At 34.2% G+C, this 18,075-nt stretch overlaps 3 protein-coding genes across 6 annotated transcripts; all 3 read right to left on the reverse strand.

Annotated features, from left to right (window-relative positions):
* Positions 1-5,530: 5,530 nt before the first annotated feature.
* Positions 5,531-6,430, reverse strand: LOC147284908 (uncharacterized). The gene has a single exon (XM_086245745.1). It carries the CDS (start codon positions 6,428-6,430, stop codon positions 5,531-5,533), a length of 900 nt encoding a protein of 299 aa, XP_086101871.1.
* A 3,335-nt stretch (positions 6,431-9,765) lies between these two features.
* On the reverse strand, positions 9,766-12,637 carry LOC147284909 (Tetratricopeptide repeat (TPR)-like superfamily protein). Of its 4 annotated transcripts, none has more exons than XM_086242827.1 (2): positions 11,150-12,637; positions 9,766-10,318 (listed from the first exon to the last, which is right to left on the reverse strand). In XM_086242827.1, exon 1 carries the CDS (start codon positions 12,551-12,553, stop codon positions 11,153-11,155), a length of 1,401 nt encoding a protein of 466 aa, XP_086098953.1. In that variant the 5' UTR covers positions 12,554-12,637; the 3' UTR covers positions 9,766-10,318; positions 11,150-11,152. The 4 variants fall into 4 exon arrangements, with proteins under 4 accessions (XP_086098953.1, XP_086098952.1, XP_086098951.1 ...); XM_086242826.1 differs by having other exon boundaries at positions 9,766-10,329; XM_086242825.1 differs by having other exon boundaries at positions 9,766-10,340.
* Positions 12,638-14,461: 1,824 nt separating this feature from the next.
* Positions 14,462-15,927, reverse strand: LOC147284910 (acidic endochitinase Q-like). The gene is made up of 3 exons (XM_086245746.1): positions 15,795-15,927; positions 14,891-14,951; positions 14,462-14,816 (listed from the first exon to the last, which is right to left on the reverse strand). The coding sequence occupies exons 1-3, from the start codon at positions 15,925-15,927 to the stop codon at positions 14,462-14,464; spliced, it is 549 nt and encodes a 182-aa protein (XP_086101872.1).
* Positions 15,928-18,075: the final 2,148 nt, after the last annotated feature.

The following is an 18,075-nucleotide window of genomic DNA, read 5'->3' on the forward strand; positions in this document are numbered from 1 at the left end:
GACATTTAACTGATCTCTCAATAAATTGATGAACGAAATTTCATTTTTCAATTTACATAATAAATCAGGTGTATATTTGAAATATTTAAAAATTCGTGGACCCCGTTGAAATGGCATATATAGTTATGTATCTAAATTGAATTTATGCCTTTAACTTAATTTGTATAACGGTGGTGCTTAATTTCTGCCTAGCTCTCTCTCTTTTTTATATTATTTTAAATGGGTACTTCTTGAGCTAGCTAGCTAGGATGATTCATTAATTATGAAATTTAAGGAGTGTATTGATGGATTGTTAGGTGTACGGTGTACCAAGAGTTAGCGTAGGTAACTAAGGAGTTGAAAATTGTACATAGCAATACCATTATAAAAATGGCAATTCCCATATGATGGGTAGGTTTTGGACCAATAGCAGATGCTTATAGTTTACCAAAAATAGCAAATGCTTATAAAGGGATTTATATATCATGGCCAATATTGGGAATTGGGATGCACAAACCCTAAGCTTACTTTCCCAAGGCGAAAGATGTTAACTGTAAATTTGAGGAGGTTATAACCGTTACCGACTTCAACATCTACATGCTATTCATTATTCATTTTATTTAATTAAATTAAAATATAAGTATTTTTGTTTTATTTGTGTTACTTATTATCTCTGTTTAATTATATTGTTAGTTTGGTAGTTGTCATTAAATCATATTATTATATAGCATTATGGTTAAATATAGAATTAAATGAAAGCTGAATAATGAACTATTTCGATTATAAAAATATATTATAAAATAAAAATAATAAAGAAAAACGTTGATGGAAAAAGTGAATTGGAAAAGATTGATAGCATTCATCGATCATACACCTTTACTAATCCAAAACCAACGTAAAGTTATAGATATGTGGCTCTTAATCTTACATCTTTTTCCAACAAATTAATAATTAATTGCATGGCAGATCCTTGGCATGCATGTGATGGGAATGCATGCATGTGCATAAGCCATGCATATATCCCCTCTCTAATGCCCCCGCAAATTTTTTGGGCAACAAATTAGCTAGGCGACAAATGACTCTTTCTTTAATCCCAAGGGGGCATGAAATGAGTTGATAACTGATAAATGGGGGTAGGTTTGATAATAAATTTGGTATCATTTAAATTATATAATGCATCCTGAAAACGTGAACAACGGTAGAGGCTCAGGGCCATCAAGTCCAGCACAGATATATATATTACTGTTTCATTAATGTATGCCTGGTTGCCTCCAAGCATGGTGATGATTGAAGAGTTCCATCATTTAATCGCTAGTTTTGATTAGGAAGTGTAAATCGATCAGCTACAATTATCTCACATCCAATATATTATATATAAATATATTACTATTTATATATAATATATTGGATATATTATTTGGTATATATTTCCAAATTACACCAACATACTTTTTGAAATAAAATCTCATATTTGAATTAACCGATTAATTTGATTTGCTCTCATTTTTGGTTGAATCTAGGTGGTTAAGTTAGAAATAATATCAATTAAGAGTGGGAATGGGTCGGTTTTACCGGCCATTATTGGTCAACCGAAAATTCTACCAATAACCGACCCACCAAGTCGGGCCGATAATACCAACCAACCCATCAAAGTTAGTTCGGATGTTGGTTTTGAAATTGATCAAATATTGGTTTAATAATTTCAACCGACTCACCTATATCTGTCATATCGACCTCATCGGCAACCGACCTATAATAGGTGGGTCGGTTGTTAGTTGTCAAAATTGCATTATCTGCCTTGTTGGATCGGGTCAATTGTTTGGCCAATATGCAACCGACCCGACCCATTCCCACCCTTAATATCAATATAATGTATGAACGGAAAGACATGTCCCTCTCAACCAACAATTTCATATATCTCTTAACCGTAATTCAGTAATTAATATATATTCTTTATAATAATATCGAATATTCTATTTTTAAATGGATGTCTCAGTTTGACATAGTTTAATTTTATAGTACTACAGTTAATTTTGGAACTGATTCACAAGTGTTTGTGTCTTGCTTCAAAGAACAACAAAGAGGCCGGCATATATATATATATATATATATATATAGTCTCAAATTGGCACACAATTGATCATATTTAATTGAGATTTTGATTTTAAGGTCGGTTTGAAGTTGTGTGATGGATCGAGAGACTTTAAACATGTTTGTAGTAGTCTAAGAAATTGATTTGAGATGTTGAATTTGAAGGAAATTAATTAAAGTTGGAAGAAATTTCAAAAACTTGGAAATTTTCTTTAAAATGGAACAGTTTCGGGTAGCCTACTTTGTGATCATTTATCTCGAGTTTTATAGCTTCATTTTGAATTCTTTTATATGGTTGTAAAGAAGAGATTCATAGCTTCAAAACTAGTATAAAATTGATGAATTTAGTAGAGATTTAATAGGTTAAAAGTTGGGTCAAAATTGAGAAGAATTAAATATTGAAAAACAGGAGACGAAATAATGGACTATTTTACCTCTCTATTTAACGTTTGTTTATAAAATTTTGACGGAATAGATTAAAAAACAGAACGTCAAAAAGTTCATAGATCATAATGACAAAAGAAAAAAAAGTTCGTTGATCAAACCAAGCGGACAAAATTGATAATTTCCTTTAACTTCATGAAAGATGTTTAATTAATTAATTTATAATTGCAAATTGCATGTGTATGCCAGTAGAGTGTGGCAGTGAATAATGAAACTGAAACTGTGTCTCTGTCATGGTGATGATGGTGAAGTTGGCCGGTGTTCTTTGGAGACAAGGAGGCATTATGGCAGTAGTTGATATATATTCCTGTACAAATATACATGCATTGGAAATTGATACCCTAATGATGAAACATTGAAACGAATACAGCTGAAATTAAATTTCAAGGGTGGGCGGCTAATTGCTGTGACCAATCAAAAGCTAAGAAAAGCAGCTCGCAGCTATAAGATTTGCATTGAGCACAGTATTAATGGCATATATATATATATATATATATATATATATATATATGCATGCATCACATGCTACACATCATTGTATATCCGTGAGAACATGATTCTTGTTGTCTCCTGCTGCTACTTTTCTGCATCGATTTGGTTCATAATGGAGCAGTACATTGTCTTTACAATGCACCTAAAAATAAAATTCAAACACTACTCAAACACACACATATATATATATATATATATATCTGTACATTTATCTTCCTTCCTACTTAAATAATTAAATTAATAACTCCTCAACAGTGATAATATAGAATGAATAAATTAATATATACATATATTTATATATATGTTCATAGGTGAAATATTCTCTGAGTAGGCAGAATGGCATATATATAGTATATGCCATGCAGAATTTGAAGTCAGCGAGAGGTCCACGTTGTCTAAAGGCATAGTCTATACAAATTAAAGGGTATAATGTTGCCGTCCCATAAGGTCATAGCTTATTCATCACATGCCATATGCAGACAAGCTTTGATTAATACTGTTTTTAGCAACAAAAAGAAAATATAAAGGTTTAATATATACTGACGGTCAAGTTGTGGTCTGTTCAACGGGTCAGCTAGCGCAGTTGACCTTCTTAGGCACAAAATTAGGCACAAAACGACCAATTGCTATTTGCTAATCAAATTTATTAGAGTGAATTAAGAGAGATTGAAATTAAGACTCAATTACTTTTAATAAGAAATAATTAGGAATTAATACTAAAATACATGCAAGCAAATGGTCGACGCATTCATCTTCAAATAATTGAGGTTCATTAACAATGTATTAATTTCATTAAGAGGAGAAAAATGCCAAGAATTATAATAAGTACAAACAAATTTTTTTTTTTTGTTTTACTTTTATGATAGAATAGCTTTATGTCATATTTAATTTTCCCACCATCAAATTAAATTTATTTTTAATGCTTTTTCTGTTGCTGGTAGCTAGTAGCATTTTTAAGAATTTAGGACCCTAGTAACCCACTTGATCATTCTTGTCATGCCTTTAATTTGGCTTTAATAAAATATATATTAATTAAGAAGAAAGCATGTAATAGACATTATTATCAGCCATAACATCCAACTTAAATTAGTTTTGATGGTCACATCGGCCAAAAAGAAAATAGTTTTAATGGCCATTTTAATCAATTTTTGAACTTTATTATAACTTTCATGATCTCATGTCATAAGGCACTAATGACTATTATTGCGAAGATAAGAAAGTATTAAACAAATCTTATAAGCCCATTATTGATCTAATTAAGCATTCAAAACATGCCGGAATCTTATAGCAGACTGTTATGCATTCATCAATAGACCCACCTTCTCATCTATTGCTTTGTTTTCTTGTGCAAACACGTATCATGGTTTTAATTAATTAGTTAAATCCTCTTTTTCTCTTTTTTTGCTTTTGGGCCCCATTGGACCGTACAGAGCCCACTGCCTTCTCCATCCCCCAAAGACCCAATTAATCAGCAATGAGCTAATGAGGCCATGATAGCATCATGGTCATCATCATTCAATTCATCATCAATCCATGAGCTGCATGTGGAGCGACCATGTTCACAAGAAAAGCACAAGCATGATGCATGGTTATCATTTTATAATTCTTAGGCATACATCATGATCATTTATATATTCATCAACGTGCCTCCAATCATGTTTGCACCCCATATTTCATGCTATGGCATAGTCATGGTGGATTAATTTTGTCCTATTCGCATAGGTCAGCAAGAATCAATTTAGATTTTTATGAGACAAGTGTGTATGCCCAAATATGTATTATATGTAGGAGCTATAGACCTATTTCTATAAAATATAGCCCTCAATCATTGAAGGATTTGTATAGAGACATAATGGGTAAAAATTAGGTGATAATTATAATATTCGTAGGTCCAAATCAATTTGAGCTACATTAATCCCATGTCATGAAAAGAAAATTATTTGGGTCTTAATCAATTTGTTGTTTTTTTTTATTTTTTATGTGTAGGTTATTATTTTTTTCTTTTTAATTAAGAGGTAGTTGAATCTTCTCGACGTTGTAAAGAGTACTATTAATACTAAACTAATAACTAGTTGGTGTATAGATCAGACCAAAAACATTGCATTTTATTAGTATTTGTTACAGTTTGGCACATTAATTGGCATTTCCTAGAGTCAATATTGCAGGTGATCTTCATAAAATTCAATTATGATCTAATAAGTCATGATCCCATAAAATTCAATGTTAATCAAATTCAAGCTTGATCTATGCTTGGGCTACAAAGGAATACTAGATGGTGTATGTACTTATAGATAATACATAATTCCATTAGCACAAACCAATTCAATCTTACAAAATATGATTTGAACAAGATGATTTCCATCATATAATGATATAAGAACACAGATTAAGTTGAAAAGAATTATATGTATTCAGTTTCATTATAAGAATTCCTAATAATTGTACAAAATGGTTCTTGAACATGGTACAATCCTGTAAAATTTGGATGCCATGACTGGCTAGTACTGGTGAGAACTAGAGATTTTTAAGCTGGTGTAAGGAGATTAAGCAGAGACACTCTATGTTGCAATAGGCATCTGAACAGTCTTTCCAATCCAGCCTCAAGCCCAATTATGCTACCATCCAGACTCTCTAATCTCCACTGCACCATCTGCACATCAGTCTTGGAATCACTTTTGTGGATATTGTGACCATGGAGTGAGCAGAGAGCAACATCAACACTTCCCACTTCATTGTAAATCTTTTGGCCTTTCTCTGTTGCTGATGCCAATTTCACAGCCACCAATTTTGATATCAATGACCATTTTGTGTTGGTCACTGGCATGGATAGAAACACAAATAGGGACTGAAAGATAGAAATTGTGACACAAATTAATTCTCTCAATACTTTAAGCACCATCTGTACATTGTAGTCTGCATCCAAGAGATGGAAAGACCCAAGATTGCTTTCCATTTTCTTCAAAGCCCTGAGGCTCTTTGCAATGTTCTTCTTTGCCTTTTTTCTGAAGCAAATGTAAGCATGAATGTTGCTTTCAATGCTCGAATCTCCGTTGTGATGCCTCCGGCGCAACGCGGATTGAAGGTTTTGGACATGTTCCTGCATTGTCAAGAGCAGGTCTCTTGCATTGCCACATGAGTCTAGCAACCCAATTGACCCATCAAGTGCCTCTTCCACTAGTGCTTTAGATTGTTGATAGTTAAGAGCTTGTTGGGTCAGTGGAGAGTGAACAAGTTCCTCAATGCAATTGTACAACTCTGCAAGCCCAGACAAGCCCACTAGAAGAGACTCACTCCCTAGAGGACTTGATGAACTTCCCTCATATGAAAATCTCCAAGTCTTTAGCTTGTTTAACTCTGATTCAATCTTTTGGGAATTGGGGTGTAGCCTTGATGGTAAGCTAATGGACCTCACAGGTTGAGCCATCTTTAATTAATTGCAAGCTAAAAATGCTAAGCAAAAGTCTGAAAATCACACAATTGAAAGTGATTATGTGTAACCCCAACTCTTAAAATGCTATATATAACATATTAACATCATTGTGAGCATTACTGGATGGTCCTTTTCATGCCAGCCCTGTACGGTCTGCAATCTGCATGTGATACAGTCTGGGTCACCCTGAATTTTGAAGATCTTGTAGCAAATTTGGTCAACAACTTGCAAATTCTATATCCTTCTTTACTCATATAAAATCTATAGCTTTGATTAATTTTTGGCTGTGACAAACAACATGTACAGGCCGTGCTAGCCTCCTTGCCTCCTTGCCTCCCCATTCCATAATGACCAGTACCATCCTCTCAAATCAGAATTCAATCATATATATTGGTTTGAATTGTTTATCAACATTCAAGGCTGGCAGTGCATGGTGGTCTGTTTTAAGAGGAACCAATCAAGGCATCTGGGTGAAAATAAAAAGAAAACAACAATAAATGTGACAAGATTTAGCATAAATCTAGACCCTAAAACCAAGAATCTAGGCTTGGGATTGAAGTAATTACTAGGTTCATGTAACCAAAATGGTCTGGTTCCAAATTCATTCACAAATAGGAGATAATATCTAATTATCTTATCTCAAATTGGCACTGATTCCGTATCAAATGTGTACCCTATGGCATTTTAGGTGGGAGCTAGAAGAAGACCCTTTTGTTTATTCAGAGACAATGAGACACTTTTTTAATGACCATTTTTGATTAAACATTATTGATGGGGAGAGGGGAGGCAGCTTGTTGGCAGTTGGTGTCACAAAAAAGCCTAATCCTCAGGAATGCCCACATTTTTTTATCACATGCCCTTTGCAAAACCATGTTGGCAGGACGCAAACCTAGCACAACCTTAAATCAAAGACAAAGGTGCTTCTACACTAGTTTCAATTTCTTCATGACTTTTCGTATCACATGCCCTAAGTGATGCTTTATTTAGGGCACCCTTTTCTACTCTTGCCTAATTGTGTTCACTGAATAAACATGCCATTCTTCTTTGGAATTAATTTTTTTTATTTCCTTTCCTAGGGGCCAAAATTTTCATTGTACTCGAACCAATTTATTCATGCATAAAGTTGGCTCCAAATTTTTCTTAATGACAAAAACCTTGAAACTAATAGGAATGAAATGGCGAGAAACATCGCGGACAGAGCAGAGAAAGAAATCAACAAAGGAAAAGTACATCTGTAATGGATGCCCATGTCCACCAATGTGTTGGGGGCTCCCAACCTAGTGAGATTACAGGGTTCATCTGTAACTAGGAATTAAATAGAGAAATATATTTTATATATGTACAAAAAAATGATTAGAAAATTAGAAAAAATTTAAATAATGATATCCCAATTATTTGATGTTCAAGTCTAAATAGACAAATATCATTTTGGGATCCTAATAGATCGTAGGCTAGCTTGAACATTGTTTCTACATGACCCGATCAATTGATCGGATACTCATCATCTATTTTCATTGTTCAACTCTTTGATAATACGAAAGAACTATTGTTCAACTCTTTGACAACATGAAAAACCAAAAACAATGCCCTCCCTTCTATCTATCTATCTAAGGGATGAAAGGGCAGCGGCCTTTAGGGCATGTTTGATACATAGTATTAGACTCTGGATAGAAGCAAATAATCAATGTCAGTTGTTTGGTGTCGATTTGTATTATTTAATTACCTGACACGTTTAAATATAAAAAATTGGGAAAACAAAAACACGCTGAAAATCAACATACGCTCTTTTCATCTTCTCTCTCTAGGGTTCTTCTCTGCTATCTTCTCCACATGTTATTCTCTTCACTCTTTTCCAAGTATATCCATCACTCACTCTCTCTCTCTCTCATACTCTCTCCAATATGCTTCTTTTCTGTTCTTCTCTTTTCATCTTCTCTCTCTTTATATATTTCTTCTTTTATACATGGTGTATGATTATTTTTTTTATCCTTTATTTTAGATTTATTCAATAGATCTTTTTATTACATTTTTTTGGAAATTAGGTTATGATTTTTTCTTCAAAGTTTTGCTTGGGCAGTGTTTTTCTTCAATTTCCACTAAGTTATCCAAAAAAAAAAAAGTCTGATCTGCTATTTGACGGAGCACCAAACACAATATAACTTAGTCAGACTGTTTATCCAAAACAATACCAAACGTCTGATAATATTCTGAATAAACAGTTAGTACTCTCCGAAACATATTAATATTATCTGATAAAAATTAGTCAGTACAGTGCGATGTACTAAACGAGCCCTTAGTGTCCCCTCCATTCAAGAATTTGGGACTCACAATTACAAGCCAAAATGCTTTTATCTCATGTTTTTATCTGTTCATGATTTGATATTCTGGTGTCCTAAGCATAAAGGAACCACAACAATCCATTCCCAACTTGGTGGTTAAACCTATTCCTTTTCAAAATGACATGATCACAAAATTATAGATAAGAGATTAAATGTCTTAAGAACTTGCTCAAATCATTCCTCACTCTTTAATTTATGCCAACAAGGAGAAGACAATTTAAGCACAAAAATTTGTGTATTGAATAACAACAACAAATTTGGGGTGAATTTTAATCTAGTATTAATAGTAACTTCATTTAATTTTTTTCAACATCTTAAATATATATCTAAATAATGACTCATTTCGTAAATTTTTCTTTACATTAATATCATTTTTTGAAAACCCTGACATTGATAGTTCTTACGTTTATAGAATATACAAATTTATATTTGGTTATTATAAGTTAGAAAAGTAAGTTTATTATAACCAACTTATCATGTAAAAATTATTGCAATCACATTTAAAGTGTTTTTTGTTTAAATATTTAAAATGTTGAAAAATGTTGCACAATTTAGTGAACTTAGTCACATAATTGATAGCATCCTCATTTTACGTTAGTTGTAGATCTTTCTAAGTTGGCTCTCTCCAATTTTAGCTTGATGTTTCTTGATTATTTTCAATAAAATTTCAGGTCCATTCTCCAGGAAAAAAAAAACTACAAGTAGATTGTTTCATTTTAGTATTAAATAATGCTCTTTTAATAATTTTATTAAAAAAATGTTTTTTCTTAATTTTCAAAACTTTCATCAAACCTTATAAGGGCAACCAATAAAAAAGGGTCACCCTATTATATGCCTAAAGATAAGTTGAAAAGGACATTGTGGCCACCTGGCCACCTATAGACTTCAAATTGCGTATTTCAAGCCAATTTTATATACATTAGAGATTTTTTTTTTTTTTTCTTCTGATAAACGGTAAAAGAGATGAGAGTGAGATTAAAACAAATTTAGCCAAATTTGTACATATTTATCAATTTCATTATGAATATTAAAAAAGAAAAAAAAAAAAAAAAAAAAGAGCTATAGGGGTTGGTAGAACCCATTGTCCCCAGCATGTCTTCGCCACTAGCTCCACAGTAGTTGCAGATCAGCAATTGAATCTTGATAGCAGAGTTTCTGATGCCATTGGGGACCATGGTGATTTAGTTGGGGGGCAATTTGCGCAGAGTAGAACTTTTGTCTGGATGGTGAATGCAAAATTGCAGTAATTGAGCTTCCAAAGGTCATTAATGCCAATCAGTTGGCTCCACTAGATGCTCAAACTGCTCCTGTAAATTACAATTCTTTGCAGCATCACGAATACAATGCTCCTGTAAACTACAGATCTTCTGGCCAACGGCTACATGTATCTGACAACTTCATGTCCAGGGTCATCCATTGGGGGATTTTGTTATTGTTGCAGTTCATCAGAAAGTTGTTGGACCTGAGTGCAGATAATTGTAGGAGTGCTCATATCTTACAATGCTTCACCAAGGATGATTCTTGACAACTCAAAACAAACAACCTGCAACAGCCCTGTAACGAAACTGGTGACCCACAATGGCAAGAAGAGTTTCAAGTAGTGGAACAATAGAACTCCTACAATAGAAAAGAAAAATTACATTTCACGTATCCAGCCTTATTACACATACAATAAAAGCACAAGTAGTGAAAAACCACATAACCATCATGATTAGTTTTAGACAACATGATGTAAAAAAGGCTCTACAATAAGCATTGCTGTAAAAAAGGCTCTACTGTTTCACCTTCCACCCTTAATGTTAATGGGATCAGATATTCAGATCAAATCAGGGCAAGATGGTCCAAATTACACTTGTGTAATTTGGAGATGATAAGCTTTGATTCCCAATTTAATAGCCTAAGATTCCAGTTTAACATAATCTAAAATATTTAAAGAGAAAGCATACAAATCCGCATAGCAGTAACTTTGACATACCTCAGACACAAACCTGTACAAGCAAGTGTGCCGAAAGGTAAAAAAAACATATTTCAATTACACAACATTTACATATTTACACCGTCTTTTTGCAAACAAACAATTAACAAACACAACCAGATTAGTGGTACTTGTTTAACCTTGATAATCACAGTTTTCACTTGAACTGAGATAAACAAGTTTGGATGTTACTGAAAACCACTAAGCTGAAACCACAACACAATCCAAGCTTTGTTAAATTCATAAATTGAGAAAAATCAGTGTCCAACTTTGCCAATATGGGCATTGATAAATATTACTGGGCCATCTTGAGTTACTAAGATAAAATCAATCACGGAACATTTAATAAGTGCTAGAATCTGTGGAGAAAATATAGTTTTACTAGAAAATAGACAATACCAGTTAGGTAGCATGGCCTTGTTCCCTTGCTTTCTTAAGCGACTTAAGTGTACTTTCCAAAGTCAAGTAAGCAGCAACTTCTGTTAAACTCTTACTCTCAACAGCATAATCGAACACTCCATAAGCATCTGCAACCCTACCATTCCTACAAAGTGCCCTCACAAGTGTGGCATATGAAGCCGAATCAAGCTTCATTCCACCTTCTTTCATCACCCCATACAATTCTATTCCTTTCTCTAACAACCTTGCTTTACACAATCCATGAAGCAACGTATTATATGTGCAAAAGTTCGGGCTGCACCCCTGCGCTTGCATCTCCTCCAACAACCCCAATGCACCCAAGACATCCCCCTTCCGACACATTCCATTCATTAATGAAGTGTAAGTCACTGCGTCCGGGAAATGACCCATTTCCACCATGATCCGCAAATACTTCTGAGCCTCCTTAACTCGCCCAGATTTCGATAACCCAAAAATCAAAGTATTGTAAGTTACAAGATCAGGCTCCACACCATTCTCCTCCATTTTCTTCAAAACCTGAATTGCCTCATTTCCCATACTCAACATACAATAACCTTTCATAATTGTATTGTAAACATAGCAATCAGGCTTAAAGCCCTCCTCAGTCAACATACCCACTAACCGAGTAGCCTCACGTAAATTCTTGCTATTAGATACATTGTCAATCAAAATTGTATAAGTAATAAGATCAGGCTTCAAGTTAAAAGAACTTCTCATATCCTCAATAAAATTATAAACAGTATTCAAAGCTCTTGATTTGCAGAGACACTTAACAAGAAAATTGTAAGTATAGGTATCCGGTACCACATTTTTCAGTGACATTTCCTTCACCAAATCAACGGCATGGTCAACGTGACCCGCCAAACACAGGGACCGGACTGCAATATCGGTAGTGACCTTATCTGGGTTGAAGCCATTGGTGAGCATAAAGTTGAGGACTTGGTGTACAGAACTGAGGTTCTGATCAGGTGCTTTGCAGGACTGGGAGAGCAATATGTGGTAGGTTGAGCGGTCTGGTGAGAATGGAGGGTGGGTTTTGACCATGTGGTTGAGGAGAGAGATGGAGTCATTGACGGTGGAGATTGAAGCATAGAATTGGAGGAGGGCGTTGTGGACGCGAAGGTCAAGTGGGGTTTTTGTGGTGGTGACTATGGAGTTGAAGACCTTCTTGGCGTCTGAGAGGGTTGGGGAGTTGAAGGGGTTTCTAAAGGTTGGTTGTTGTTGTTGGGTTTGCTCGGAAAGTTGGGGTGGGGTTTTCTTGGGAAAGTGACGGGGTTTATGAGATGGAGATGGAGATGGAGACTCTTGTGGGACTAAAGAAGTTGGCTTTCTGATGAGTGCGGTTGAAACTGATGAGCGCAGTGATGGTGGAACCTTTCCCATTTCTTCTTCTTCGTTGGTGGTAGCTCTCTGTGTTGCTGCAGGTGTTAGGGTTTTTGCAGGGTTTCAGTCCTTCAGATTGGGAATTTCAGAATTTGGGAATTGTGGGTTTGAAATGGGCCATGGACGGCCTAGTAAGCTAGTGGGTTTGGTTTGTGATGGCTTGGGCAATATCTTGGGCCCGGGTATGCATGGCGCAAAATGAAAGGTGTCTTTTTTGTTGTGGGAATCAAGCATGGCCTTTCTAAATACATACAACAATCAAATACATCGATCATCCAAGAAGATTATGTGTGAAGTTATCATTTCCATCCCGAATTTTGTTAAGCGTGAACTATTATGAATTATTGATTAAATCAAGTATTATTGTGAAATTCCTAACAATCAACCGTAATTAATTATCATAAACATGTAAACGACTGCCACTAGCATTTCTCTTTAAATAAATTATTTTAAAGTCCATTTTATAGCTATTAATGATAAACAAACTCACATTAAAAGTTGTCATGACAAATAGGTCCAGTTTTTTACAAATAATCAAACGTTTTAATTTCTTCCGTGTTTTTAGTGCTAAGCGCTCGCTAAGCGCTTGGCGTGTTTTTTTTTTTTTTTAAAAATTGTGTGACTTGTTACTGTCGAACAATAGTAATTAGTAACAATCATTTTTACGTGAAAACACGGGTGTATGTGACTCCATAAGTTTGATTTTTGTGTTTTATGTTGATTTTATTAGTTTTTTTACATGTTTGTGTAATAAAAGACATAAGGAATATCTATTAGTATTATTTTTATAAAGTTCAAATAGCTAATGTTGCATAGTGGCATTTACTGTAGTGCTCAGCGGGTTCCATGTCGCGGGCATTTTATTAAAGTTGACCAAGCTGAGATTTATTGTAGCACGTTGACGGGAGTATCAACCTTATTTTTTAATTGGACTTAAAAAAAAAACCTTTCTTTTTTAGTTATTAAGCTTCGTTTTAATCGTGGCAAAAAAAAAAACTTTGTTTGAATCAAGTGGAGAAATGAATTTCTTTTTCGATTTGAATAAAGAATAAATGATTTGTTGAGCACAAAAACTTATACAATCATTACGTGATTAATTATTATGAAATGAGCATTGTACACTTATTACATATAGAATAACTAGCTTCTCTACACTCGCTCTTGCGAGTGTGAAGTAATTCTTTTTATTGCGCAAACACCAATATTTTAATAAGCGTAATTCGTTTAATAAGTTTTCTTTTATTTGTATTTTCAAATCACAAATACAAACAAATAAAAGACCAAAAGAAAAAAAATGAATATGTGAAATTAAGGGGAAATTAATTAAGGACAGAGAATTAAGGGAAAATTAATTAAGAAAAGAGAGATGACAAACCAATTCTCATAGGTAGGAAAATAAATTTGAGAAATAGATAACTGACCATTAGATTTAAGTCGAAACGATCTCAACCATTTGGATTCGAAGATAAATTTTAAGATTCAAAAACCGTTATGTTTTATTATATAAATTGCCCATTCCAATTACTGCATGGTTAGCGTAGGTTTGCAGAGGAAATAAAGCTCAATCTTGTTATTCCATTAGTATTTATCAAAAGCTTTCTGAAATAGAAAACAAGAATTTTCCTATTGCATATATAGGATTATTGCCTTTATTTATTGGAAGCTGCCAAACTAAACATTTGGTACAACTATATCTTTTGGATTATGGCATTTTTTATTTTTTTCCCAATGGGTAAAATTTATCAAAGTCACAAGGCAAATAAACAATACAACTGAAGAAAAGAATCAGAAGAAAGAACAAAACAACGTAACAGATCAAGGAAAACTAAAACAAAGCAGAAAAAACAAACTGGTCAAGGCAAAAGGACCATGGCATTTTTAGGCAAAGGGGTTTTGATTATAACAATCTTAGTTGTCCCCAGGACTCACACCCAATATGTCACAGTACCTCCGGTAGAACCCGATCCGATCAGCCACCTTATCATCTGGGCCATGCCCATATTCAAGCCCACCATTGATTATGTTTGTGATGACACCATACCCAGGAACCCGACCCGCCGATCTGTCTGCATCAGATGGGTTCCACTTGCCAACGATGACATTGTGACTTGATGGTTTGTTTGCCTGTGGGGTCATCCAAAACCATATAGCTGTCTTGAATGATACAACCGGGTCTGTGGCCACTAGATCCGGGTTATTTATCAGGTCCACTCGGACCACTCCAATTGCTTGACCCGCTTGAGCGTAGTTGTAGTTGTAGTTGCTATAAGAAAGTCAACAAATTAAAAGTCAGTCTCATTGATATTAACCAAGACATTATGGTCAAGATGCCATTACCACAGGTCCAAATTAAGTTTTCTAATAAATAGTATATCAACCTGGTGCGTGAATGCTAATGCTAATGAACGAAAGAGTGACTATTTTCTCATATCACATTAGTATAATTAGTGTATATTATGTACGTAACTGTAGATGCTCAAAAATGGTAAAGCAGTCAACGTCGAGTCGAACCACGTAGGCCCGTTGACCCTCCACTGAGTGGATGACACGTCAAAGTGGGGCAGGAACGGGTAGCTGGGTCCGACTGGTGAGTAATGAGAGAGAATGATATCCAAAGCACCCTGCGCAAGTACACAAAAGTGAGCGGGAAGGGCACCGGTGTGGTGCCGGCCAAAGCTCCTCCGACGCTCAAGTCAGTGTTCAGAGAGATCTGAGAGCAGAGTGAGTGAATAGTATAATAATGATTTCAGTTGTCCTTTTGTGACAAGAAGGTACCTCTTTTATAGTACATTTGGAAGAGTGTCAACCAATCCGGTGACGACACGTGTCCTTTGTGGTGACTTGCACTGTAGGAGCGCCACGTGGCACCGGTCTCGAGGATCCGAGTGAGTTGACACGGGTCGGGGGCCCGGGAGGCTTGAGCTTGGGAGGTCGGAGCCTAAGAGGTCGGGGCCCAGGGGCCGGAGCCCAGTAGATCATGGGCTAGGAGCCCAGGAAGGGCTTAGTCTTTTGGGTCTAGGCCCAAACAGCATGGTGTTAAGCTTTGTGTGACTTGTCGTTATGCCGAGATGATTAGTCATACGAACAGTAACATATATATCAGGTTGATAAGATTCACTTATTACATTAATTATTATAATAAATTGCTAATTATTGTTAATTATTAAATATAAATACATGCATCCACCAGAAAATTAATGATCATAATTAAACAAACATGAAGAATTGATCGATGACTAACCAGTGGTCTCATGAGAGGTTTGAGCCAAGAAACCATCGTATTTGTAGAAACCATTACTCGGGCAGCGCCCATCATTTCGATACTTAAGCATTTGATTGAAAAGATCGAGATGAGCTAATGAGGTTGCTAACATCGTCGTCGTTTGGGAGGTTTAGGGGTCGAACCACCACATTGGCTTTGGCAACCAGTTCCGCAGTATGTGGTTTCGGTGCCACACCAGCCATGTTGGCTACAACATAGTCCATTTGGACACACAGCACCACCAGCTTGCCTCCCACATTGTTCTGCAATTAATAGAGGTCCCTAGCAACAAAGTTAGGGACATAATCAAAAGGGTGCAAAGGTGCAACATTATTTTTAATCAAAGTGTTAATTGGAATACATTAATATGGTATGGTGTAGGGAATATGGGGTTTGGGGTTTGGGATTTGGGGGTGTATATATAGACATATAGTGGGGTATCGGGGTGCTCTTCGTTGACCATTTTCTTTAAAAGGGTTGTTAATTGGTTCAAGTAAAGTTTCATATTGGAGATGCAGATGTAGATCGATAATTGCACAAAAGTTTGATTTTAGTGACGTTGAATTTGTACAGACCCAATATACAATAATATATACCAATTATATCAAATAGTAAATTAGAAAACCCCCTTCAAACTCTTAATTATTTCATTAAAACTCATGCCATTTTCGATCTTTCCATGTGTTAACATATATATATCTTTGATATATCGATTAGATATATGCATGCCAACTCTGTTATTTTTCATTTCATTCCAACATGCCCAAGAGGCCCTAAAGCCTCATAGCTGTCTTTGAACACAAGTTGACTTTTGACAGAAAAAAAATACAGGTTGACTTTTTGTATTTGGTGAAAAACTTTTTTTTTTCCTTATATCTTGGTAATGGATTGATGTTGTAATCAATTTTAAACTTTTTTATTTTATTTGTAATAATGAAATGTTTGCATGAAAGATCTCCATATATTTTCTATACAAACTTTTGGAATGCTAAGATGCTTCTACATAATTTGTCTACCTATTAATTAAGGGAGGTGATTTTCGCACTCCTATTTTCTTCATTTGCACTCCTTCTTATTTTTTTAAATGTTTGTATATATTTTTAGAATAATGCTATATTTATCACATTCTTATACCATATTTTTTATACCATCTTACGTGTCATTATTTTACTGGACAAAGTTTTTCTTTTTCTTTTCAGATTTTTTTTTTTAATTTTTTAGTGTCCAATGCATGAATGCCATGTAAGTTGCCACATAAGGTGGTATGAAATTATGGTATAAAAATGTGGGTTGTTTAGCACTACTGATATTTTTATTATTTATTTTCCACATATACCATTTGGCTTTCAATTATAGAATGTCACATATGCAACATTAAATCCTACACATTTAATTTTTTAAAACTGTCATAATAATATATCTATTTCTATAACTCTCTTTTAAAAAAGAAGAAAAACTTATGTAATTCTCTACACTTCTGTCCGTCTTCATAATATAGTACATCTATTTTTTCTTATTAAGTTGTCATGTGACATTCATTTTTTAAAAAATCAAATATGCTACAAATAAGTAGTGGTTGCTTGGCATGAGAACATTTTTCTTGACAGTGTCAAAAGACCCAAAAATGAGGGAGTGGACTAATTGAAAACCTCAATTAATTTCATAACACAAAACTCACCATCAAAAGAAGAAGATACATAAATCATGACCCTCATAAAAAAAACGAAAAAAAATATGACAGACTAAATATTTTTCTAATGAAGTATAGAATGATAATTGAAAGCACGTAAAATACTGGTTCACAAAAGAAAAAAAAATGACATAGAAGGCAAATAGATGCAATATGAAGAAGATACGACGAGGGGATAGAAAATTATTTATTTTAATTTTTTTAATAAATATGAGAGAATTTATGAAAAAATAATCATTACTGAAAAATAATTAAAATAAAAATTCAACATCCATAAAGGGTAAATTTTGAAAAATATATAATAAAAATATATAAAATATATTAAAAAAGGAAATGGAGTGCAACCGGAGAAAAGATGAGTGCAAAAATCGCCTCCCTTAATTAAATGTTTATAGATAATTTATTTATATTAAATGCTTAAACATAATTTATTGTATATCAAGTGCTTATATATAATTTACTTACATCGAATGTTTATACATCTTTAAGACTTTAAGTCAACTAACTTTTTTTGGCCATAAGTCACCTTCATTAATTAATTAATTAAATGCTTATACGTATTTTATCTAT

This window comes from Dryas octopetala, chromosome 5 (assembly GCF_963921425.1).
Source record: "Dryas octopetala chromosome 5, drDryOcto1.1, whole genome shotgun sequence".
NCBI lineage: Eukaryota > Viridiplantae > Streptophyta > Magnoliopsida > Rosales > Rosaceae > Dryas > Dryas octopetala.

Excerpts from the sequence above, each read along its gene's own strand:
- LOC147284908 (XM_086245745.1), bottom strand. The coding sequence starts at position 6,430 with ATGGCTCAACCTGTGAGGTCCATTAGCTTACCATCAAGGCTACACCCC.
- LOC147284910 (XM_086245746.1), bottom strand. The coding sequence starts at position 15,927 with ATGTTAGCAACCTCATTAGCTCATCTCGATCTTTTCAATCAAATGCTT. Across the intron at positions 14,952-15,794 it reads AACCTCTCATGAGACCACTG|CATTAGCATTCACGCACCAG; the intron begins GTTAGTCATCGA and ends TTCGTTCATTAG. Across the intron at positions 14,817-14,890 it reads AAACTTAATTTGGACCTGTG|CAACTACAACTACAACTACG; the intron begins GTAATGGCATCT and ends ACTTTCTTATAG.
- LOC147284909 (XM_086242827.1), bottom strand. The coding sequence starts at position 12,553 with ATGGGAAAGGTTCCACCATCACTGCGCTCATCAGTTTCAACCGCACTC.